The sequence below is a fragment of the Dama dama genome, chromosome 11 (assembly GCF_033118175.1).
Source record: "Dama dama isolate Ldn47 chromosome 11, ASM3311817v1, whole genome shotgun sequence".
Lineage (NCBI taxonomy): Eukaryota > Metazoa > Chordata > Mammalia > Artiodactyla > Cervidae > Dama > Dama dama.
The window spans coordinates 55524164-55548358 of record NC_083691.1 but is presented as its reverse complement, the minus strand read 5'-3'; the positions used below and the strand labels follow the sequence as shown (position 1 = coordinate 55548358).

At 53.2% G+C, this 24195-nt stretch overlaps 1 protein-coding gene across 2 annotated transcripts in view; it reads right to left on the bottom strand.

Moving 5' to 3' along the window:
* The window catches only part of ATOH8 (atonal bHLH transcription factor 8), a 41451-nt gene that overhangs the window by 11682 nt on the left and 5574 nt on the right, over window positions 1-24195 (bottom strand). The window contains exons 2-3 of one of the 2 annotated variants that reach the window (XM_061155265.1): window positions 16606-16797; window positions 11317-12709 (exon numbers count right to left, since the gene is read on the bottom strand). In XM_061155265.1, the coding sequence (XP_061011248.1) occupies window positions 12689-12709; window positions 16606-16797 (213 nt within the window). In that variant the 3' untranslated portion in view covers window positions 11317-12688. Of the gene's footprint in view, window positions 1-11316; window positions 12710-16605; window positions 16798-24195 lie in introns of those variants that run through there. The other variant, XM_061155266.1, reaches the window with a different exon arrangement.

Sequence of the window (24195 nt, the reverse complement as noted above, 5' to 3'; positions counted from 1 at the left end):
AAAAGGACTAGAAAGTCCCCAAGCCATCCACCCAGCTGCTACCTCCCTGGTTCTAAGGCAATCTCAGCCTTCATCTACAGGGGCCTAAGTGAAGGTGGCTGACCGTGGGAGGCCTGGCACTCTCAGAGTCAGGCCAGTGCTAGGAGGGAGCCCATGGGCCTGCAGGGGACCAGCAGGGAGACCCCAGGTCCCACTGTGCCGACGCCTTCTTGGGCTGCAGGCCACTCTCTCTGGTGGCCAGGCTCTGCTTCTGTCTCCATACTCGGCCTGTGTGTCTCTGTGCCAGCTATCTTGACCGCCCCTCTGTCTCTCTCTCCAAGTCCCTCAGCCGGTCTGTCTTTCTTGGCCCCCATCCCACCCCACCCCACAGTATAGGGCAAGGGTCAAGCTGGCCTGGGTGAGGCCTGAGCCCAGCTGCTGCAGTCTCCCATCTGCTTCCCATCCTGGGAGTGTCCAGCCAACTCCACTTGGCTGCATGCTGCTCTTCCAGACCCCAGAAGCACAAGGAGCCCCTGACCTTGCCCCACAGACAGGCTGGAGGAGAGCAGACAGCTGGGCAGACAGGTGGCCTAGCCAGGTGAGGAAGGTCCTGCTCCCTGGAAGCTTCCCATGGGCCCTGACTTATGACTCTCACACGATCTGCCACCAACACTACACACACACACACACACACACACACACACACACACACACACACACACACATCCCCAACCACAGTGTCAGGGATCCCCAGGGCTTAAGATCACTCCGCACCACCCTTCTGCACATCTCCAGTCTCCCCTCTCCAATCCTTATAGCAAATCGACAGCAGGAGTGATGGGGCACCAGACAGACAAGCCAATCCATGCCAAAGTGCCAGCCTGCAAACCTTTGCAAAGCCCACAGCCTGCAAGCCTTTGCAAAGCCCACAGCATGTCTTGAGGAGACCCTCAGTAAAAGTCTAGCTATTGATACTTCAGGATGCATGGAGGCAATAATGGGGTAGCTGGGAGAAGCCATGAGGCCCTGGACAACCCAAATAACCAAATGATTTCTGCAAAAACAGTGTCCAAACCCCTCCTCTGGCCCTTCCCATTTTCCCTAAGCCCCTTATATCTAGACTCTGAAGTTACCATGGGAGCCAGGGAGCGTTGGGGCATCTCTGATCAGGGCTCTTTACTCACCATCACCTTGACTATCAGTGACACCACAGAGGTTCCAGGAAGAGAAATGACTCTTTCACCCACACATGTACCCACACATACACTTAAATGCACACAGAGACACTCCCAAACACACACACCCCCACTGAGAGGCAAGGCAGCACAGTGGTTAAATGTTCCGGCTATGGCATCAGATGGACTCTGTGTGAGCCTTACTTTCCCATTCTACTAGCTGTGTGTATCTGAGCGGTTACTTAACCTCTCTGTGCCTCTGTTTCTCCACCTGTAAAAGGGTAATAATAGTAGTCTACAGTCTGAGGTTGAAGAGAGGATTAAAGAACACAATGGCTGGACTTCCTTGGTGATCCATCAGTTAAGAATCCGCCTCCCAATGCAGGGGACACAGGTTCAATCCCTGGTCCAGGAAGATCCCACACGCCTTGGAGCAACTAAGCCCATGCGGCACAATTACTGAAGCCTGTGTGCCTAGAGCCTGTGCTCTGAAACAAGAGAAGCCACTGCAGGGAGAAGCCCGTGGACCACGGCAAAGAATAGCCCCACTGGCTGCAGCTAGAGAAAGCCGGTGTGCAGCCGTGAAGACTCACCCAGCACAGCCAAAAATTAATTACTTTAAAAGAAGAACACGATGGCTGGGAAGCCAAGCCCCTAGCGCTAGGCAGCCACGCATCAGTGTGCATATGCGTATATGCCCCTGTCTCCCCCATCTGCATGTCAGTTGACTACGACAGGAACTGTCTCCCCATCAGGTGACCAGGGCTCCACTGGGAACTGGGCACCAAGGAGATGCCCATGGGATATGTGGAGGACTGCTGGAAACAGCTCACTTGCTTGGACTTCCACGCTTCCATTCATTTGGGGAACACTTACTGAGTGTTCAGACCATGCCAGGCTCCATTCAGAGCCCATGAGTGTCCCGCAGGGAGCAAAACAGACAAGGACCACCCCCCAACCCGCCCAAGAGAAGCAGCCCCCGAGCTGAAGTGAGTTTCCCTAGAGAAAGGAAGCCGCGTGTTTTCTGTGCCCGAACGGCTTGGACAGGTCCCAGTTCTTGATAATTGATGCGCTTCCCTGCATTCTCCGTCAGATGCTACTGGATATACTTTGGCTTCCTCCTAACAACTCAAGGTCAAGCCCGGGGAACATCAGCCTACAGAAGACCCTCCAGGTCCCGGAGGCTTCTGAGCCCTTTACCCTGACACTGAATGGCTCCATGCCTCCTGGCTCTTCTGAGCCTCTGGCGTTGCTCTTTTTGTTCTTCTGTTTCTTCTCACGCCATCAGGCCACTGGCTGTGGTTCTGGGGGCTCTCACTGCACCTGCTCCAGGAGCTGGCCTCCCAGCCGTTTCTGCTCAGCTGCTCTGACCTGGGACACCAGGGAGTCATGCTCGTAAGAGCTGTCCACAGACTCAGCACAGTGGGCTCAGAAGCAGGGCTCTCCGGTGAGCTTTCCTATCTGGCCTGTGTCATTTACCCCGAGTTCCAAAGGGTGGGGCCTTTGTCGGTTTTGTTCCCCAAAGTGACCCAGTACCTAGGACAATTCCTAGCGCATAGTAGGAATTTATTTATTCTTGAAGGACAAGGTGGGATGATTTGAAAGAATAGCATTGAAACATGTAAGTACCATATGCAAAATAGATGACCAGTGTGAGTTCGATGTATGAAGCAGGGCACCCAAAGCCAGTGCTCTGGGATAACCTAGAGGGATGGGGTGGGGAGGGAGGTGGGAAGGGTCAGGATGGGGGGGACACATGCATATCTATAGTCAATTCAAGTTGATGTATGGCAAAAACCATCACAATATTGTAAAGTAATTATCATCCAATTAAAATAAACAAACTTTTAAAAACTATTTATTTTGAAATAAATGTAAAGGGTCCTTCAAGCTTGCTTCATCTTTTTGTCCCCATGTAGCTAGAGATACAGTAAATGACGAACCACAAATAGATACATGTATGTGTATAGCTGAGTCCCTTCTCTGTTCACTGGAACCTATCACAACGTTGTTAATGGGCTATACCCCAATACAAAATAAAAAGGTTAAAGTCTGAAGAAAAATAAAAGAACTACTGCATGTAGTGGCTTGGCCAAAAAGTTTGTTCAGGTTTTTCTCTACGATCTTACAGAAAAACTGTTGAACTTTTTGGCCAACCCAATGTATGCAGAGGAGGAGGGTTTTGCCCTTGGGTGCACAGGGCTAAACCTTTGCAAATAACCACACTGGCTGCCACCCACACCCTCTGTGTGTGTGGTGGTGGTGATGCTGGTGGGGATGGGTGTCAGGAATGCCTCACCGTCCTGAGGGCGAAGGCAGAGTAGATCCCAGCAACACCTTGTCACTGTTCTCCCGGCTGTGGGTGGGGTCACTGGGCTGCCCCTGTGTGCCCAGCTGCCTGGCTCTATCCTGCCTGCTACAATGGAACCAACTCTAAGGGCTCCTGATCCCTTGGGAAAAGGGGGAGATTTGAAACCTATAAGTTCCGAGCACCTCCCCAGTGCCGGGAACTCAGCCCACCACATGTGAGGCCCTCCATCTGATCCTGGCAGATAGCGACTACTTATGCCCAGCAAACCTGTGCATGTACACACACACACACACACACACACACACACACATGGCAGAGGGACAGACCTGATGTCCACTGCCTAGCAACCCAGTGTAAGTCACTGGATGGGGAGGGGACATGTGGGCTCCCTCTGCCTACCTTTGTAATGGACAGCAGTGACGTCTAGGAACACCAGTGACTAATGAGCACATCCAGCTGACGAGGCTCTCTCAAGGCCATCATTACCTTGAACCCTCCTTACCCGTGGACATCTCTAGCCATGTCTTACAAAGAAAGTGAAGCTTGGAGAAGGCCCGAGGCGACAGAGCTCACAAGTGACTGGGCTGAGACTCAGACCCCAGTCCCCCAGCTTGGGGCCCTGCACTGTCAGACCTCTCACCTTGGGAGAACAGGGGCCAGTGATGGTCTAGACTCAGAAGTGCCTATTTCACAGAAGTGGATGAGCCTTCCTAAGTCTTGCCCGGCCACCCAGCTGGATGGGCCCTTGGCAACTTCACCCCCCTAAGTCCCAGACTCCTCATCTAGCTCAGTAAGAAATGTGGATTTCAGGAGGTCACTGCAGGACTAAAGACGATAAAGAGTGTGAGAGGCTCTGCAAGCTGAAAAGCACTGTGCAGACTGATGAGGCCACCAGCAGCCTGGCCCGGTCACCTCGGTTCTCTGGACCTCAGTGCTGTCCAGTGAAAATGGGGTCGCATCCATGCTAGGTCTCTTCAGTCATGTCCAGCTCTTTGCGACCCCATGGAGTGTAGCCAGCCAGGCTCCTCTGTCCGCAGTATTCTCCAGAATACTGGAATGGGTTGACATTTCCTTCTCCAGGGGATCTTCCCGGCCCAGGGATTGAACCTGCATCTCCTGCATTGGCAGGCGGGTTCTTTACCACTAGCACCACCTGGGCTACTGGCCCTCAATTTTGGGGGCTGCAGTGAGTAATGGCAAACTCACAGAGATGAGGTTCTGGTACTGTGGTTAAGGTTATGACACTGTTTAGCCTCACTGGGAAGAAAATCACTCTGTCACAACTCAAGATCAACTTTTGAGAGATTAGCCACGTCGCTGTTGACCTGGCTGTCCTTCCAGCTGAGAGGACTTGATGTCTTCCTCTGCTTCAGGGAGAGCACCCTCTCTTTCAGCCTGGGTAAGGGATGTCTGGGAAGGATTGGCTGAACTGCTGAGGAGACAAAAGCTCTTAGTGGCAAGGCCCTGCCCTGCCTTGCATGCAGTGTGTGGATGAAGTACTCAGTGCTGTGGCAGCCATTATGTAGCCATGAGGTAAAGACCAAAAATGAAGCCTGAGGTCTTAGCATCACTGAAGACTTGGAGCCAGGGAATAGTTACCTCACTTCACCTTTCCTAACTGTGAGAAACAGGAGCCCTGTGAGTTTAAACTGCTGCTGGAGGAGTTTCTGTGATCTAAAATGCAAAGCTTTTCTCACTGATTCAGGCCAACAAGAGCTGGAATTCCCCAAACAGGAGCCTGGGAGGAGCCCAGGGGCACTTTTGTGTCTGTGTCTTGAAACCCCTAGTTCATCCTTCCGAGAGTCTCAGCCTTCAGCCCAGGAACATTCAGCCCCAGATGTGTGGATTTTCATGGAAGGAATGTTGTGCATTATTTCATGGCTTCCTATGGGGCTTCCCTGGTGGCTCAGATGGTAAAGAACCTGCCTTCAATATGGGATACCTGGGTTGGGAAGATCCCCTGGAGAAGGGAATGGCAACCCACTCCATTTTCTTGCATGGAGAATTCCATGGACAGAGGAGATTAGCAGGCTTCAGTCCAGGGGGTTGCAAAGAATCAGACATGACTGAGCGACTAACACACACACACATATGTGCCAAGAGCTGGGACACAAAGATGAAAGGGCTCACAGTCCAGCTAGAAGGTACATTAAGCATACACTGTGTAATGTAATGTAGAACAGAGTTGCTTTTTTTTAATTGGGGTATAATTGCTTTATAATGTTGTGTTAGTTTCTGCTGTACAGTGAAGTGAACCAGCTATATGTATACATATATCCCCTCCCTCTTGAACTTCCCTTCCACACCACCCCTATCCCACCCCTCTAGGTCATCACAGAGTACCGAGCTGAGCTCCCTGTTATATAGCGGCTTCCCACTAGCTATCTACTTTACACATGGTAGTGTATATATGTCAATCCACAGTAGAGAGCTTTAATAGCACATAATTTATCAGGTAACAAATTATGTAAAAATATAATAGTGACAAAAAACGAGCTCTAAAGTATTACATAATAGAGGATCACGTAATATAATATGTTCTATCATAACTTCATAGTGTATCACAGGATGCTTGCCTGAATTAGACTCTATTCACCCCTGTGTAAGGGCATGGAGGTGGCCGTGCTTTGGGGCCCTGAGGAGGCTGCGGTGGGGGTCAGAGAGGGCTTCCAGGAGGAGCTGAGCCTTCCAGCATGAGCAGGAGGTGGCCAGACAGACAGCGGAGAAGGGCATTCCAGGCAGAAGGGACAGTATGAGCACAGAGGCCAAAAATAGCCCCTCTGCGTGAGGAGTTCCGTGTGGCTAGAGTGTAAATTGGGATACCCAGAGTGACCGGCTGGAGCCAGGTCACTTGGGGAGAGGGGCAGGCGACTGTGGGAAGCCCCTGAGGGGTCCCAAGCAGGACAGGGAGGCTGGCACACCTGGCTCTCCGCAGAGCTGCAGGGAGGGGTTCAGGTGGGGATGAACCAAGCCGGGGAGGAACCGGGCAGTGGGGCTGCAGGTGGCCGTGAAGCCTGGGCAGAGAACGAACACCTTGAAGGCGAGAGAGGCTCCCTACTTCATCGTCTAGAAACACTTACACCAGGAGGTCAAGGAAGGCAGTGATCTATACTTCACCCTATTGCCTCTGGTCTGTGGGGGCAGGTAGAAAAAGGATGACCAGCTTGAAGACAGGTGGGGAACTAGGGCCTACTGGCGCCCCCTATGCCCAGCTGTCCATTGTACCAGGGGCAGGGGCTCAAGGCTGGGCAGTGGGCAGGACGGGCCTGGTCACCCCAGTGGGAAGGCAGCCTTGTCCCCCTGTCCCCCGCCTCTCCCTGGTCCTCTCGAAGCCCCTGGGCTAGAAAGCAAGCTCTGGTCACTGGACAGACTCCACATCATCACCAGAGGCCTGGGGCCAATGGCCACCCGTCCTTCCCTAGGCCCTCCTCAACTTCAGCCCCACAAAGACCAGAAGACACAGGAGGAAAGGCAGAGCTCACAAAAGAATTTCACATCCTTTGTGCCACTGATCCCTAGAAAGACAGGGAGGCAGGCTGGCATCTCCCAGATAAGACAACGGAGCTAAGCCACCATTTGCACAGCCCCCAGGGCAAAGCTGAGACCAGCCTCAGTGTCCAGACCACACACCTGCCCGCCCAGGCCTTAGCAGAGATGGGGGAAATCAGCCCATGCCCAGCCCTTCAGATCAGGAGACCAACTGCCCTGAAATTGTGATACATCTCATATTTTGTCCTGCGGAGCTGCCATCTCTCCAACTGAAAATGGGCAGAGAGGAGAAAGGCGTGAAGTAGTGGACCTGAGTAAAGCACAGATGAGAGAAAACTCAAAGTGTAGTCGCTTAGTTGGGTCCAACTCTTTGCGGCCCCATAGACTGTAGCCTGCCAGGGATTCTGTCCATGGGATTCTCCACCAAGAATACTGGAGTCAATAACCATTCCCTTCTCCAGATCTTCCCAACCCAGGGGCTGAACCTGTGTCTCCTGCATTGGCAGGCGGGTTCTTTTACTGTTTTAGCCAAAGTGCAGATGTTATGCCCTCCAGAGCCAGAGCCTCAGCTGGTGAAGGAAGAGCCGACAACCCATAGCCGTATGGAAGACAGGTTTTTTCCACTGCTGGGGTGAGGGGTGGCTGAGTTTCTGGGTCTCACGGAATAGTGTGGGGGGTAGGCAAGGAATAAAGGTTTGTAGGAATTGAGAGAGGAAAAGGAAGCCCCTAGTTCCCTGCCCCTGACCTGTGACACCCCCATGCTGTCACCAGCATCGGACACCTGGGGAGGCGTCCCTGTCCCCACCTCCACCTGGTAGCCTGGGCCTGACTCTCAGCTCCTCCTCAGGGGTCCAGGGGGGTCTGAGGGAGGCAGACAGGCCTTGCCCTCTCCTTTCCTCCCTAGTGCGGGCCTCCCAGCGGCCAGTACTCCCCCAGCACCCCAAGGGCCCCTGATGACCCTCCCAGGAGGCGCCCAAATTCCAGGCAGACATCTCCCAGAAGTTTTTGGCAGCGGCAGCAGTTCTTAAAAAAGGCTTCATGTCATACTGCAATCAGCCAGGGAGCCCAGCACTGGGTGTTTCATTAATGCCACTCTTCTCCCTAAGCGTCTCCTTCTGACGAGCTGGTGGGGGTCTCTGCACCCTCTCTGCCCTCCACCCTTCCTCCAGTTTACGATTTTCTGCTGCCCTGCCCGCACTATGCCCTCCCGGGCACCTTCTTCCTGCCCTGTCTCCTCCAGCCAAGGTTTTACAAAAACAGTCACTTCTAACCATCCCCAATTTTAACAGCTTAGAGAACAGGAAAAAAAAAAAAAAAACAGTCGGGCATCATCCAGGAGACCTAATGAGGTGGCCTTCAGGCACCTCGGAGGAGCAAGAAAAGTCACAACTGGTGCAAGAAGAGGAAGAAACAACATTAAAAGCAAACAAGGGGAAACGAAATAAAAAGCAGAGATAAAGAGTCGGGAGAAAACAGCGGCGCCTGAGAAACAGGGATTCCAGCCGCCAACTTTTACGGCGTCCAGCCCTGTTATTCATAAGCGAGTTTCCTCTCTCACAAAGGACCTTTTGCACGGTTTTCCCTGCTGCCTCCAAACCAGCTGCTCGCGCTGTTGTATCGTGAGTGATGATGAGGCTCTGAAAGGGTTTTTTGGGAACAGATGGCCAGGGGAGAGCTGGGGAATGTGCCAGCAGAGGGCTGGGCGGGCTGCCAAGCCCCGCGGTGACTGAGTGCTTGGGCTTCCAGCTCGCGTGCTTTCCCTGCCCTCTGCCCTCCGTGGCGCCAGCAGGCCTTCCCAGCGAGCGCTCGGAACATCTGGAGTCTGGGGCTGCCAGGAGGGGGGGCCGCGGCGGCCGGGCGGGGGACCCTGTGTTCCAGCGGAGCTCCCAGGGCTGCGCCACCAGGCCTGCCTCGCGGAACAGCTAATCAAAACCACAGCGCCCGAATGGGAACCAGGCGCGCTCCCAGCTGCAGCCAGAGGCCGCCGGGCGACTTAACCCGGTGTCAGGCCTCACTGGCGGCGGCGGCGGCGCTGCGGGGCGCGGGGAGGGTGGGGGTGGATCGGGGCTGCTGACACCCCCACCCCCAGACCAGCCCACCCCCCTTCACCCCCAGCGGCGGCGGGCTATTGGCTCCCCGTGGCTAAATGGAGTTTCCACGCGCTGCAGCCGCAGCCTGGCTGCTTACATAAGAGCTGTTGCTCCCCTCACCCACACCACAAGGCCCTGTACCCCCATTTGCTGGGGGTCTCCGGGGGCATGGGCCACCCTGCTGGGTGGTATGTGAACTTTAGGACCCTGCTGCCCGCAGGAGCTGAAGCCCTCGGAGACTAGAACCAAAGCGGCTCCATTGCTTCTAGAGCAAGACCTTGGGCAAGTTACTGCCCTTCTCAGGGCCTCAGTTTCCCCTCCATACAACGGGGGAAGTGGTGCCAAAGTGCAGGGTTAGCAAAAGGGGTAGAGATAAAGTATGGGAGGTGCTGGGCACCCAGTGGGAGCTCCCCACCCAGTCAGTGTGGTCTTTGGTGTTGGTGGTGGTGTTCAGTCACTCAGTCATGTCAGACTCTTTTGTGACCCCCATGTTCTGTAGCCCCCCAGGTTCCCCTGTCCATGGGAATTCCCAGACAAGAATACTGGAATGGGTTGCCATTTCCTTCTCCAGGGGATCTTCCCGACTCAGGGATCGAACCTACATCTCCTGCTTGGCAGGCGGATTCTTTTACCACTGAGCCACTGGGGTGAGAGTCTGTTTAATAGCATTATGATCATGTAAAGCCACAGGTTATTGCTTGTTCTTTGGTATGAATCCATGAATTTTGAAAGCCCATGAGTTTCTGGGCTGGTGAGATGCCCGCCCCCTTTAAGGATGCAGGGCCAGAGCTCTGCCCTGAGCGCTGGACAAACAGGAGTCCACCATTCAAAACAATTTGCCCTCATCTACCTTGGGCTGGTGGTTCATCCATTCTTGGCATTGCCTGTTCCTGAGATGATCCTTCCTGGGGTTCCATATGAAGCTGTTACCTTGTAGCTGTAAATTCATGAGATTTCCTTCCTGGCACTGAGAAAAGGCCAGCCCTTTCTCCTATGGGATGTTGTTGAAGCCTTTGAGCAAGGCAGCAAGGAAGGTATGTAAGCTCTCCCTTCACACATGCGAGAACAGGGGCTCAGAGAAGTTAGGTAACACACCCAAGGTCCCACAGGCAGAAAGTACCAGTTCCAGGACTCGAACCCAGGTCTCCAGAGCCAAAGCCTACTCTTTGCCTACTTCATGGTCTTGCCAAGGGTCTCCCTATTGCATGTGCCTTAAAGTTAAATGACAGCAGTACAGAAACTTAAAAGAACTGTAGGGTTCTCTCAACTGAACCCCCACCTATAGCATCCTGGATGCGGGACCACCAAGTCTTTCAAGGGGTTTCCAGGGTGTACCCTGGATCAAAGTGGTGCTCCAGGGGGTTCTCTGAGAGGTAGTGGCTTAAGCATCAGAGGGAACTTTCCATGGTCTCTGTGATTGAGTGTGAGGCTTTGCTTCTTTCTCACCATCAGAGACCCTGAGTTTTCATTCACACACAGTGTAGTGGGGAGGAGGGCTGGGGTCTGTGAGTGAGGGGAGAAGAGGGGGAGGAAATGAAGGCAGTGTGAAAGGAGAGGGGAAAGCAGCGCCCCAGCCTCTCCCCCACCTCGGGACCACCCGGGGAACATCAGACGACCACGTTCTGCGTCCCAGGGCAGCCAGCTCCAGCCTAACCTGGGAGGCTCCCTAGCCAAACGCGCTCCCCAAGGTCAGTGCCTGCCAGGCCTGTGGCCTCACAGTGTCAAATGCGAGAGGGGAAACAGCAGCTGAGAGAATGCTCTACGTTAGAACAAACAGCTGGCGACAAACGTCTGTGTAATTGGAATGCCAGAAAAAATAAATTGCATCCATTTTTATGACGAGAAGGGAATTTGATGGTGGTTTCCCACCCACCCCCCTTCTTTCCCAGCAGAGATAGGCTCCATGGACTTTTAAAGCACATGGTATTTAACTCAGTAACATGGCCCAGGGGATGTAGAAATAGAACCTCCTCTCACCATCCCATTTCCATGCAGGGGGCAGGACAGGGAAGCAGCAGGGCCCCCCCCCCGCCACCGCCCGGCACCTCTTACTGGCCAGTTCCTCAGGCCTCTGAGCCTTGGATTCATTGTTCCTGGGACAACACCAGGCTTCCCAGATGGTGCTAACGGTAAAGAACCCGACTGCCAATGCTGGAGACATAAGAGATGTGGGTTCGATCCCTGGACCGGGAAGATGCCCTGGAGGAGGGCATGGCAACCCATTCCAATATTCTTGCCTGGAGAATCCCATAGACAGAGGATCGTGGTGGGCTACAGTCCACAGGGTTGCAAAGAGTCGGACATGTCTGAAGCAACAGCACTCACGCACAGGGGACAACACCAGTCTCCACCTCGAAGGATTGGGGGGAGGGAGGAGTCAACAGGGTGATCCGTCAGAAGTACTAAACACCCAGCACCACGCCTAGCATGAGAACCAGGCTCTAAGAACGTCAGGTATTGTCAGTATTCTTGTGGTGCGCTGGGGTCCCAACAGTCTCTCTGAGTGATTTTCAAATCTGTGTGAAATGCCTGTGATGGGCAGAGGGGAAGGGAGCGAAACACATTTAGTCATTTAGATAGTTAAGGGGCTGAAGTGACCTCAGCTTGGCAAGTCTTACCAGAAAGGGCCATAGCAATCACTTCCGGGGTCAACTCGCCTTGGAGAAGTAGAAGCCAAAGCCCCAATGGAGGTGACCATCTATGCGACGGGGAGACAGAGCTAGGACCATGCCGCTCAGTGGGGACACAGAAGACAGAGGAATTGTGGAGTTGCTGTCTCCCACACTCCAGGGCTCAGATACCAGACAGAGTATCTTGGCTCCCACTGACTCCCTAACCCCAAAACCAATGTGCCACCTCAGCTTGCCCCCAGCACCAAAACACAGAAGTCTGCACCCAAGATGTCCTTCCAAAGGGGAGTGCGACTACCCTCCAACCTGCCATCACCACCAAAAGTTCCCCCTGCCCAGAAAGCAGTAGGAAAAGGGGGACGACACGGATCTGATGGAGCCACACCAGCCTTGGCGCATCCTCTGGCTGAAGACTGCCCACAGGTGAGGAGCAGCCTCTAGACTTGCAGAGCCCACCTCCCCAGCCCGGCTGGCACTGACAGCTACTGTCACAGCCTGGGATCACCAATCACTGCCCAGGTGACTGGTACAGCCCCGAGCTCAGCACACCATGACTGACTTTTCTCTGTGTGTGTGTCCATGGGGATTCTCCAGGCGAGAATACTGGCGTGGGTTGTCATTTCCTTCTCCGGGTGATCTTCCCAATTTAGGGATCAAACCCGAGTCTTCTGCATTAGTAGGCGGATTCTTTACCAGAGTCACCAGGGAACAGCCCCGAGGCCTGTGAGCAACTTGGTGGGGGACAAGAACTTACTGGTCATTTATCACCAGGGCTTAAACTATACCATCAACTTCAGTAGCTGCTGCTGCTGCTGCTATTGCTTTTTTTGTTGCCATTATTGTTGTTATTGTTGCTATTATTTTATTCAATAGCTTCAAATCACTGGAAGGCAGTGCCCTAGATTGTGGGAAACTGGTCTTCTCCTATTCTGAGGTTCAGCAATGCAGATCCAGCCCAGGTGTGGAACAGCTCTGCCGCTCTTTCTTCTCCTCCTCCTCAGAAGCTCCTAGGAGTCACTGCTTCAAAAACAGGAGCTGCGGAAACATGGCCCAGAGCCAGGTGCTTAAGGCGCGTTATCTCCGGCTGTGGCCCGAGTCGGAGCTGAGCTCTGCGGAGCCCTTCCACTCCCACCTGTCTCTCAGCTCGGCAGCCTCTGATGGGCCTCTCTGCATGACTGGGGCTTCCAGATGGACCCTGGATCCTCAGAGTCACATCCTGTGAGGCCCAGAGATGGAGGACTCACCAGTCAAGGGATGTGGGTGCCCACCCCCAGCAAGGCAAGGCTGGGATGGACAAAAGGATACGCTAGGGGCCCAGGGGGTAAGTCAAGTTCACTTTAAATCCCATTCTTAACACAGGCCTGGAGGGACAAGGCAGCTTATCAGCGGACACAGAAAACAATCTCTCAAGGAGGCGTCCTGGAAAAGGGTCACCCAGCCCCTGGGGCACATGAACTGTGAGGGAGCCACCCTTGAGTGGGACAGCTCAGGGTGCCATCGATGGGATTGCTGGTGATCATTTATGGAGGACTTCCTTTCAGCTGGTCACTTACATCAGAATGTTTTTTAGTTTCTTCCTTTCTTTATCCTTCATTAGAATGTAAGCCTGACTCACTTGCATCCCCAAACCCTCAGGTCGCCCTGAGTGGCTGCAGGGGACAGGTAACAGGGGCTTCATCTGAACCCCCCACTCTCCGCCGCCCCGCTGCATCCACATGCTCTGTCCACAGAGACTCTGTGTGTGTATGTTCAGTCACATCAGTCATGTCTGACTCTTTGCGACCCTATGGACTGTAACTCTGTCCATGGGGATTCTCCAGGCAAGAATACTGGAGTGAGTCACCATGCCCTCCTCCAGGGAATCTTCCCAACCCAGGGATAGAACCAGCGTCTCCTGCATTTTCTACATTGCAAGCAGATTCTTTACTGCGGGGCCAAGGGGGAAGTCTATCTACAGAGACTTGGGAAGCTCAAGTCTCATTGCTAACACCCATCATGGCACCCATGTGCTCAGGTTGGGATTTCCCAACATATAACTCACTGCCAGTGCTTGATAAACACTGAATGAATCAATGAATGAATGAATGTATTTCCAGGGGTTCTGATTAACAAAACAGTAGCCTATTCAAGTCACTCAGGGTCACTCGGCGGTCACTGAAGACCATCCTGAGGACACCTTGAAACTTACCTACCTGCATGGTGACAGAGATGCAGGAAAGCACACACAGCAGGAATGGGGTGATGCTGTGGTCAGCCAATCTGCCAGCACAGTGGTGGGGCCTGAAGATGTCCCAACAGCTCCAGGACCCTGTCCCACCCCTCCCTCTAAGTCCTCTTGGTAATGGTGGTTGTCCAGGCACAGTCCTCGGGAGATGGCAGCCTCAGGACATCCCACTTGGCAGGAGGGGCTACAGGATGCCCGGGGTCCCTTGCCCTTCAGAGGTGAGGCAGGATCTCTACTTGGAAATCAGACTGCAAACAGCCTTGGAAATCACCGATGCTTCCACATCCCCAATGACTGAGGAGAAAACTGAGGCAAAAAGCGGTTAAAAAATGGGTCCAAAATGACACAACTAGTAGGTGGTGAACCATGCCTTGAACTCAGGGCTGTTTTATGCTCTTAAAAGTGAAAGTGTTAGACACTCAGTCGTGTCTGACTCTTTGTGAACCCATGGTAACCTGCCAGGCTTCTCTGTCCATAGGATTCTCCAGGCAAGAATACTAGAGTGGGTTGCCATGTCCCTCTCTGGGGGATCTTCCCAACCCAGGGATTGAATCTGGGTCTCCTGCATTGCAGGCAGATTCTTTTAATGTCTAAACCACTAGAGAAGCCTGTTTGATGCTCTTATTCACCATCTAACACCTGTTTCCCAATCTGGACAATGGGGAGGCTGGACCAGATGGGCTCTAAGGTGTGTTAGATTTGGGCTGATTTCAGGGAAGCCAAAAACTCATCTCTGCTGGCCATCGTCAACCCACTCCCCTTCCTTCTCCTCTCACCTTCCAAGCGTCTCTCCTCTTCCCCAGTCCAGGACACTCTGCTCCACAGAACAGGGAAGAGGGGGCGGCACTCTGGCCTTTGGTGGGTGAGGGGAGGACTTGGGGTGGGGGTGGGGACGAGGGGCATAAACGGGGGAAATGGCGCCTGCCCACCCTGCCCATCCACACCTCCGACAGCCCAAATGCCAGGGGAAGTTCACCCAGAGTTTACAACCCTCCTTTGTCACAGAGCACTGCATGGAGCCATCAATCATGCCCTTAATTTATCCGTGTCACTTTCCAGAGGAAAGCCGCCCTGCAAGCAGCCAGTGGTGCTTCCTTTCTCACCCACTAGATGAAGATTTCACCTAATTGGTCTATGTTAAATCACTCCCAGGATTGCAACACGCCATCAACACAGCAGTGGCTGGTGGTGGGGATGTGCTGGGCCCCTCCCTGCTGTGGGCAGGAGAGTCCACAGGGGTCTCTCTGCCTGGAAGCCTCTTGAAGGGGCCTCTGGAAGGCCTGGAGAACCCAGAGAAGGGCCTCCTTGGAAGGGGGGCTGGGGCTCAGGGATGGGGAGAGGGCAGGCCAGGAAGGAAGAAGGAGGTGGAAGGAAGGAACAGATGGAGGATGCTAGAGTCACCTGCCCGCACCCGCAGCCCCGCCACTCTCCCCATCCCTGCATGCTCAGGGGAGTCAGGCATCTCTAACCACCTCTACCCTTCCTCTGGGTATGGGCTGGGTCCCAGCCTCTGTCTCCCTGTAGCTTCGTGTGCAGAGAGATCCAGAGGGCTGCATCCCAACCCCTGCTCTGCATTGCCTGGCAATGACCCCCAGCTGGAAATGCTGGAAGCCAAGCCATCTGGGAAGCAAAGCTTTGCCCGACACCTTTCCTCCCGCCTATATTTCTCCAAACACATTAGGCTTTGTACACACTGTTCCCTCCGTCTCCAATGCTGTTCCTGCTTCATCTGCTCAGCAACCTCCTGGTTGTCCTGCTGGTCCCAGCTCAAACACCACTTACACAAAGGTGATCTTTCTAACTCCCTTGGGCAGGAAAGGCAGCCTGTCCCCTCCGCCTGGCCTTCCTGTAGCCCAGCAAAGGCCTCCGGGGTCTCCTGTCTATACTCTCCTGCCCTCATCCAGATGCAAGAGGGTCTCTGAGCATCCTCTGAGCTGCAGAGGTTCTGGGACCACATGTTTATCATTTTTATACCCCTGCCCAACAGGCTCAGCAAACAGCTGGGGCTCTATGAATCCCTTCAGAACGAATGAATGAATGAACATGATTTGCCTTAATGCACAGCCTCAGGTAACCCACAGGCCAAGTCATATTCCCAAAACATACTGAAGGGCTCTCTTGGGCAGTTACCAGCCCATGAGATCTCCCTCTAATATGATGTTAATCAGGGGCTGAGTGGGGAACTCAGCACCAGAATACATAAGACCAGAAAGAGCTTCAGAGATAAGCTGTCCTCATTTAAGTGATGAGCAAACGCAGGCCCAAGTGGACTGTCCTTGGTACCCAGGAGCCCCATTACCAGTGTGCTGTGTGCTAAGTTGCTCAGTTGTGCCTGACTCTTTGCCACCCCGTGGACTGTAGCCCACCAGTCTCTTCTGTTCTTGGGATTCTCCAGGCAAGAATACTGGAGTGGGTTGCCATGCCCTCCTCCAGGGGATCTTCCCGACCCAGGGATCAAACCCATGTTTCTCACATCCCCTGCATTGGTAGGTGGGTTCTTTACCACCAGCACCACCTGGGAAGCCCCTTGAATATAGTCACACACAATCCCAGGGGCCTGAGGAGCCCTGAATCCCAGCAAACCTCCAAGAGGCTGGTCTCGCTGGTCCCTTTGGAAGCCTCTGGACGCGAGTAAGAGGCGCCCTGGATTCCAGTCCCTACCTCCCCATCCTCCCCAGAGGCTGCTGCCCGCACAGCTGGCACATACCTTGCGCTTCTTGGCGCGGCCCTCGGCCTGCAGCGTGCGGGTGCAACGCTGCACGCACTCGGAGAAGCTGAGGTTGCTGTGGTCGGCACTGTAGTCGAGGTCGGCCAGCCGCGCCAGGGACAGGATGTAGTTACAGGCGATCCTCAGGATGGCCAGCTTGGACAGCTTCTGCCCATACGAGTAACACGGCACCTGGTGGGTGAGACGGCGTCAGCAGGGGCTGCTCGGTCTCTGCTGAGAACCGGCACAGGGGGAACCTTGGCCAGGAAGGTGTGGGGCCATTCATGCCGCTGCTGGGGAGGGAACGGTCGGGCGGCAGAGGTGATTTGTCTGATCTTTCCACCTGGATTTTATTCCCTGTTCTAATCACCTGCTGTTTACACCCACACACAACCCCTGGGGGGCATCCACGTTCCCAGACTATACAGGAGGGAAGCCAGGCTCGGCTCTTGCCCAAATGTCAGTAATCACGAAGCACAGTGAGCTTCCCCCTGGGACAGAGTTCCATCACCTGTGCTCCCTGAGAAGGAATCTTGGACAGAACAGATGTTTTTTGCTCTGAGAGTCTGTTCTCTCATTCAGGGACACCTGTCTTGCTGGACACTTGGGGTCTGGCAACAAACAATAACTGGATTCTACCATCAGAGGACTTGCTCTCAAGACTGAGGTTATGGACCTCGCTGGTGGTACAGTGGGTAAGCATCCACCTGCCAACGCAGGGAACATGGGTTCGATCTTTGGTCAGGGAAGATCTCACATGCCATGGAGCAAATAAGCCCGTGTACCACACCTACTGAGCCTCAGCTCTAGGGCTGGTGAGCCGCACTCCCTGAAGCCTAAGTGCCGAGAGTCTGTGCTCTGCAACAAGAGAAGCCACCGAAATGAGAAGCCCGTGTACTGCAACTAGAGAGTAGTCCCTGCTCGCTGCAACTAGAGAAAGCCAGCGCACAGCAACAAAGACCTAGGACAGCCAAAAATTAACTAACTAATTAACTTTTAAAAAGAGGGATGCTTTAACATCAAAGCAGAGCTAAGCACCCAGACTCTCAGAACAGACCAGAGGAAAGTGCCAATGCTCAGCTGGGAGGCCCATACATGATTGGATTATGCTTTTCTCTTTTTCTTTCTGACCCCTGGACCTGGGAAGCTGCTGGGCATACAACAGGTGCCTAATAAGTACAGCTCCAACCAGACTTGACATCCTTGACATTCATCATTGACTTGTTCAGTCACTCAATTCAGTCGTGTCTGACTCTTTGTGACCTCATGGACTGCAGCACGCTAGGCTTCCTGGTCCTTCACTATCTCTGGGAGTTTGCTCGAACTCATGTCCTTTGAGTCGGTGATGCCATCTAACCATCACATCCTCTGTCTCCCCCTTCTCTTCCTGCCCTCAATCTTTCCCAGCATGAAGGTCCTTTCCAATGAGTTGGCTCTTCGCATCAGGTGGCAAGTGGATAATCACAAGTGGCACAGTGATTTGCACCAGGTGAAGAGGTGGAGTCTCTAACATCATCCATCAGTGTTTTCACTGCTTGAGCAAAAAGCTACGTGGACTGCAGCACAGTTCTGTGTGGAAACATGGAGAGTGCATGCTAAGTTGTTTCAGTCGTGTCCAACTCTTTTCGACCCCATGTACTGTAGCCCACCAGGCTCCTCCACCCAGGCAAGAATACTGGAGTGGGTTGCCATGCCCTCCTCCAGGGGATCTTCCCAACCCAGGGATCGAAACTGAGTCTCTTTCATTTCCTGCTTTGGGAGGCAGGTTCTTTACCACTTGTGCCATGTGGGAAGCCCCCATAATGTGGAGATGTCACCACAAAGTCCACCTGTCGGTTAGATAGGTGCTAACTGATAGAGCTGCTCTGATGCATCGTTCACCTAAATGGCTAATCGTGTATAGCCAGCAACAAAGGCTGTGGCATCCTCCTCCCTGCGGCTCTCCAGGAGCTATATGCGGCATCCATCCCCAACACTGATACCTGGTACTGAGTAACCCTCATCTCACAGTGAGTGGGGCCCCCATGGCAGGATCATTCAACACACACATGAGGCACTGTTCTGGACCAGTGGTTCTCAATCAGGGATAATATCATCCCTCAGCAGCAGTTGGCAATGTCTGCAGATGTTTTTTAGTTTTATTTATCTATTTTTGGCTGTGTTGGGTCTTCATTGCTGCCTGGGCTTTTTTGCTAGATGCAGTGGGCAGGGGCTACTCTCTAGTTGCTGTGCACGGGCTTCTCATTGTGGTGGCTTCTCTTGTTGAGGAGCATGGGCTCCAGGGCACACAGGGTTCACTAGTTGCGGCATGTGGGTTCAGTAATTACAGCTCCCGGGCTCTAGAGCACAGGCTCAGTAGCTGTGGCACTCGGGCTTAGTGGCTCCAACGGCATGTGGAATCTTCCTGGACCAGGGATCAAACCTGTGTGTCCTGCATCGGCAGGTGGATTCTTTACTACTGAACCACCAGGGAAGCCCTGCAGACATTCTTGGTCATCACTAGTGGGTAGAGATCAGAGAGGCTACTAAATGTCCTACAGTGCTCAGGATCCTACCATGTGCCCACAACAAAGAATGACCTGGCCCCCAATGTCAACAGTGCTGTGATCAAGACAGCATAAACAAGAGAGCTGCTTCAGGGACTTCCCTGATGATCCAGTGGTTAAGAATCCACCTCGTGATGCAGGGGACATAGGTTCGATCCCTGGTTGGGGAATGAAGATCCCTCTTGCCTTGGAGTGACTGGGACCTCATGCTGCAGCTACAGAGTCCACGCACCAGAACAAAAGATCCTGCAGGATGAAACTAAGACCCAACACAACCTAATTACTTAATTTTTTAAAAGAGAGAGAGAGTTGCTTCAGATGAGAACTTTAAATGCATCCACAAATGGAGCCCATGTTAAAGCTCACTGTGTCCAAGAGCTTTCCCTGACCTGGCCCCCAGCCCTACACCAGGGGCTACGGGTACCTGCCCTTGATGGTGCTCTAATTGCCCCCATCTGTTCTTAACCCTTGATGACTGTGACTCATTTAATGGTCAGTCTCCTTATGAGCTGTCGGGGGAAAGTCTCTGTATGCAGAGCCTAACACAGATCCTGCCCATCAGTGGCCTCCAAAGGATTTGTTGAACGAGGGACTGAATGAACAAATGAATGCTGTCCCCTCTCTCTGTTTTTTTGTGAGGAAGGCACACCGTGTGGCTTAAGGGAACTTAGTTCCCTGACCAAAGATCAAACCCATGCTCTTGGCAGTACAAGCTCAGAGTCCTAACCACTGGACCACCAGGAAATTCTCCAAAACTGTTCTAAGGACGAAGATTTAGCTGTTTGGTGTGGAGGTGAAGCTTGTACATCCTTTGGTCACCTGGGCTAACTCCTGGCTCTAGCCACAAACCCTGGGCAAGAGACATGCTCATTCTGGGCCTGGGTGTCCTCATTATATCACTAACAGGCCTGGCCTCACAGTGTGGGAAGAACTAAAGGAGACGGCGCATGGGCTACACTGCCCGTCAGGGGCATTATGTCCATGAGTATGGCAGAGTCTCCTAAGAAGGGCTCCAGAGAGGGTAAGAAGCAGGAGATCTGGAGCCAGGAAGTAGCGCCTGCTCATCCCTTACCCACCCTCCCCCTCCACGGGTCCTGAGACCACAGCCCAGGGCCCAAATGAGGTTTGCAGTCACCTTCCAGCATCCTCCAGCAGCCATGGACTTGCCCCTCACCAGGCTAGGAAACCCAGGGAGGGGCAGGGAGAAAACAGAGGGACTGTCAACTCCCCCAACTCCCATACATTGCCCCCCACCCCCGAGCTCTGACCACGCCACCAAATCTATCTGAAAAAAAGGCCTGCAGAGCAATGCACTTTGCCTGTTCTCAACTAGAGTCCAGAGAATCCTGCTTATCAGCCTGAACAAATAAACAAGGTCTGTGGGACGAAAAGTTTCCTGGGGGTCCTGAGACAGTGGCAGGGGTCTCAGGAGCAGCCCAGTTGGGAGCAGGGCTCTCAGAAGGGATCTGCTCATGGGGATCCAGGGTCATTGTGGGACCACAGAGCAACAGATGAGGTCAAGGCCAACCTAGGAGCTCCCGTGCCAAGTTCTGAGCCAGTTTTGTCCCAGACTTGTCACTCTGCCCCACTGCTTCTTTCAAAGTCCAAGTCTAACAAGAAAACCATTTATTGAGCTCTGCTTGTTTACCTGGCCCTGTGGTCACTATTCATAGGTAGTTTTAGCCCATTGAAACATCCCCCCAAATAAAGACTGTTACCCCATCTACACACAAGGAAACAGAGAGGAGACATATTGGGCCCCAGGTCACTCATCTAAGACCTGACTGGAGCTACAAGCTTATGTATCTATCAGTCAGGAAGGCCACCAGGCTCTCTGAGCTCCTGCTGCCTGAGGTGGCTGTATATGGGACACCAAGGATCCTTTTTGGCAGCTGACTCTGACTCCTCCTGCTCTCCAGCGCGGGTGTTCCTCAGCTCACCTGGTTAATTCCAGGTCCTTCTCATGCCCACGTCCCAGGATGCAGCAACCAGGTCCCCCAAAAAACTCGGCTCAGAGCACCCTGGCCTAATGCAGATCTGATTCTGCGAGGTCAAGGTAAGGCAGAAAGAGCTGATCTGAATCCCAAACAGTAGGATGTGACTTTGGACAGGTACCTTCACCTCTCCGAGACTCAGTTTTCTTATCTGGAAGGTGGGAATAACATCTGTGTATCCTCCATGGCTGCTGGAACCAGGTCACCCCCTGCTGTTTCTCGCAATCTATTAAGGCCAGGCAAAGGATGGCTGTTGTGAGAGGTATTTGATGCCCAGGGAGTTTAAGCACTTCCAGTATCTCTCAGCTGATGAAAGACGAGCTGGGTTTTGAACTCACACCTTAGCTGAGCTCTTTCCAATCAGCCAGAAGCAACTGCTTGGGGATGTGGATGTATCTGCGCGTGTGTGTGCTAAGTCACTTTAGTCATGTGTGACTCTCTGTGACCCTATGGACTGTAACCTGCCAGGCTCCTCTGTCCACAGGATTCTCAAGGCAAGAATACTGTAGTGGGTTCCCATGCCCTTCTCCAGTGGATGTATCTTGTTGTTGTTGTTCAGTCACTAAGTCATGTCTGACTCTTTGGAACCCCATGGATGGCAGCATGCCAGGCTTCCCTGTCCTTCACTATTTTCCAGAGTTTGCTCAAACTTATGTCCATTGAGTCAGTGATGTCATCCAACCATCTCATCCTCTTTCGCCCCCTTCTCCTCTTGCCTTCAGTCTTTCCCAGCATCAAGGTCTATTCCAATGAGTCAGCTCTGCACCATTGCTGCTATTGCTAAGTCGCTTCGGTCGTGTCCGACTCTGTGTGACCCCATAGATGGCAGCCCACTAGGCTCCTCTGTCCCTTACGTGGCCAAAATATTGGAGCTTCAGCATCAGTCTTTCCAATAAATATTCAGGGTTATTTCCTTTAGGATTGACTGGTTTGATCTCCTTGCTGTCCAAGGGACTCTCAAAAGTCTTCTCCAGCACCACAGTTGGAAAGCATCAATTCTTTGGCGCTCTCTCTTTATGGTCCAACTCTCACATCCATACAGGACTACTGTAAAAACCATAGCTTTGACAAGACGGACCTTTGTTGGCAAAGTGGTGTCTTTGCTTTTTAAAGTGGGTGTATCTATATGGCGTGGAGGTGGGCAGCCCACCCTTCTGAGCAGGAGCTGGAGAGTTCTGGACTTCATGGGATCCCAGCCTTACTGCATTACCTCTCTGAGCATCCACATAAGGCCCAGAGCCCAGCCACCACACCACCTGCAGGAAGCCCACAGTAGTCATCTGTTCAGCTTGCTCAGAGGACAAGGCCAAAGGAGGCAGCAGGGTCAGTTGGCTGCAACTCTTGAGGCAGCAAAACTTCCAAGAAAGTAAAAGAACCTGCCTGATGCTCAACCCACAAGAACTGTTAAGCTTTAGGACTTCCCTGGGGGTCCAGTGATTAAGAATCCACCCGCCAATGCAGGGGACAAGGGTTCGATCCTTGGTCCAGGAAGATCCCACATGCCTTGTGGCAACTAAGCCCATGGGTCGCAATTATTGAACCTGTGTTTTAGAGCCTGTGCTCACAACAAGAAAAGCCACCACAATGAGAAGCCAGAGCACCACAACTAGAGAGTAGCCCCCACTCACCGCAACTAGAGAAAGCCCATGCACAGCAACGAAGACCCAACACAGACAAAAATTTAAAAGACTGTTAAGCTTCAGAGCACATGTGGGGATTTTCTCAAGGTCCCACATACCTCTAAGAGATTCCATCCCACTTACTTACCAGACCCTCTTCTGGCTCCAACAAGTGGGAGAAAGCAGGAAGGACCCTGGCCTGAGATGCTGAGGACCTAACTCTACTCTGGGCCATCCACATGAGCTTAGGCAGGGCCACAAGCTTAGGGGACTCAGTTTCCTCACCAATAAGTGGACATGAGAACACCTGCTGCCTCAGAATGGAATCGCCATGGGCAGATGTAGGGAGGGGCTGGGGCTGTAAGTGAGTGTTAGTCTCTTAGTCATGCCAAACTCTTTGCGACCCATGGACTGCAGCCCACCAGGCTCCTCTTTCCATGGGATTTCCCAGGCAAGCATACTGGAGTGGGTTGCCGTTTCCTTCGGAGGGGCAACAGACAAGCACAGCCATGAACCAACCAGCCAATGCAGGGGCAGCCTGGAATCCCTCTTGCCTCTGTGCCAACTCCTACCCAATCCTCAGACCCATCCTCAGATGCCCACCAAGGCTTCTGGACCCACAGAGCTCCAGCATCACTGTGTTCTCGACACAGAGCCGAGGACCTGATTCATTTGAAATTATTCTCTGATCATCTCATATCAGGGAGTGCTGGCTTCCTGGGGTGAAGTCTCTCCATACAGAGCTGTTCGAGGTCCTTGTCAAGTTCCGTCTAAACAAAATCCCAACCTGACTCCTAGCAATGAGGCTGAACCCTGAAAACCTGGGCTTAAGTCTTTATGGGCCCTGGCCCAGAGCCAGACGGGACAAAGCCTGGTCACTCGTTCCACCTCTGTAAGTGTCCTCACCTGTGAAGTGGGAAGGTGGGACTACATATGCATGACCACAAGGCCAGGTAAGGTACTTCACCTCCTGCAAAGAGGTTCAAAAGGCAGCTGCCCTGGTGACTGGATGAGAGGGGGCCGGAGAGAGGCTTCTGTCACTCCTGTCCCCCTGGACACAAGCAGGCCTGTCCCTCATTCCCTGAGGAGTGGGACACAGGCTGCCATGGCCCCCTGGCATCCTAGGGAGTCTGAGGGTAAGGGAGGTGCGGGGCTGGGGGCGCCATTCTCATGCCCCATTCTGGGCCACCCTGAGTTTACTTGTGGAGGATTCCACAGGAGACCATGGCACCTTCCCTGGTGGCTGAGACTGTAAAGACTCCACCTGCAATGTAGGAGACCTGGGTTCGATCCCTGGGTCGGGAAGGTTCCCCTGGAAAAGGGAATGGCAACCCACTTCAGAACTCTTGCCTGGAGAATCCCAAGGACAGAGGAGCCTCTCGGGTTACAGTCCATGGGGTCGAAGAGAGTCGGACAAGCCTGAGGGACTAA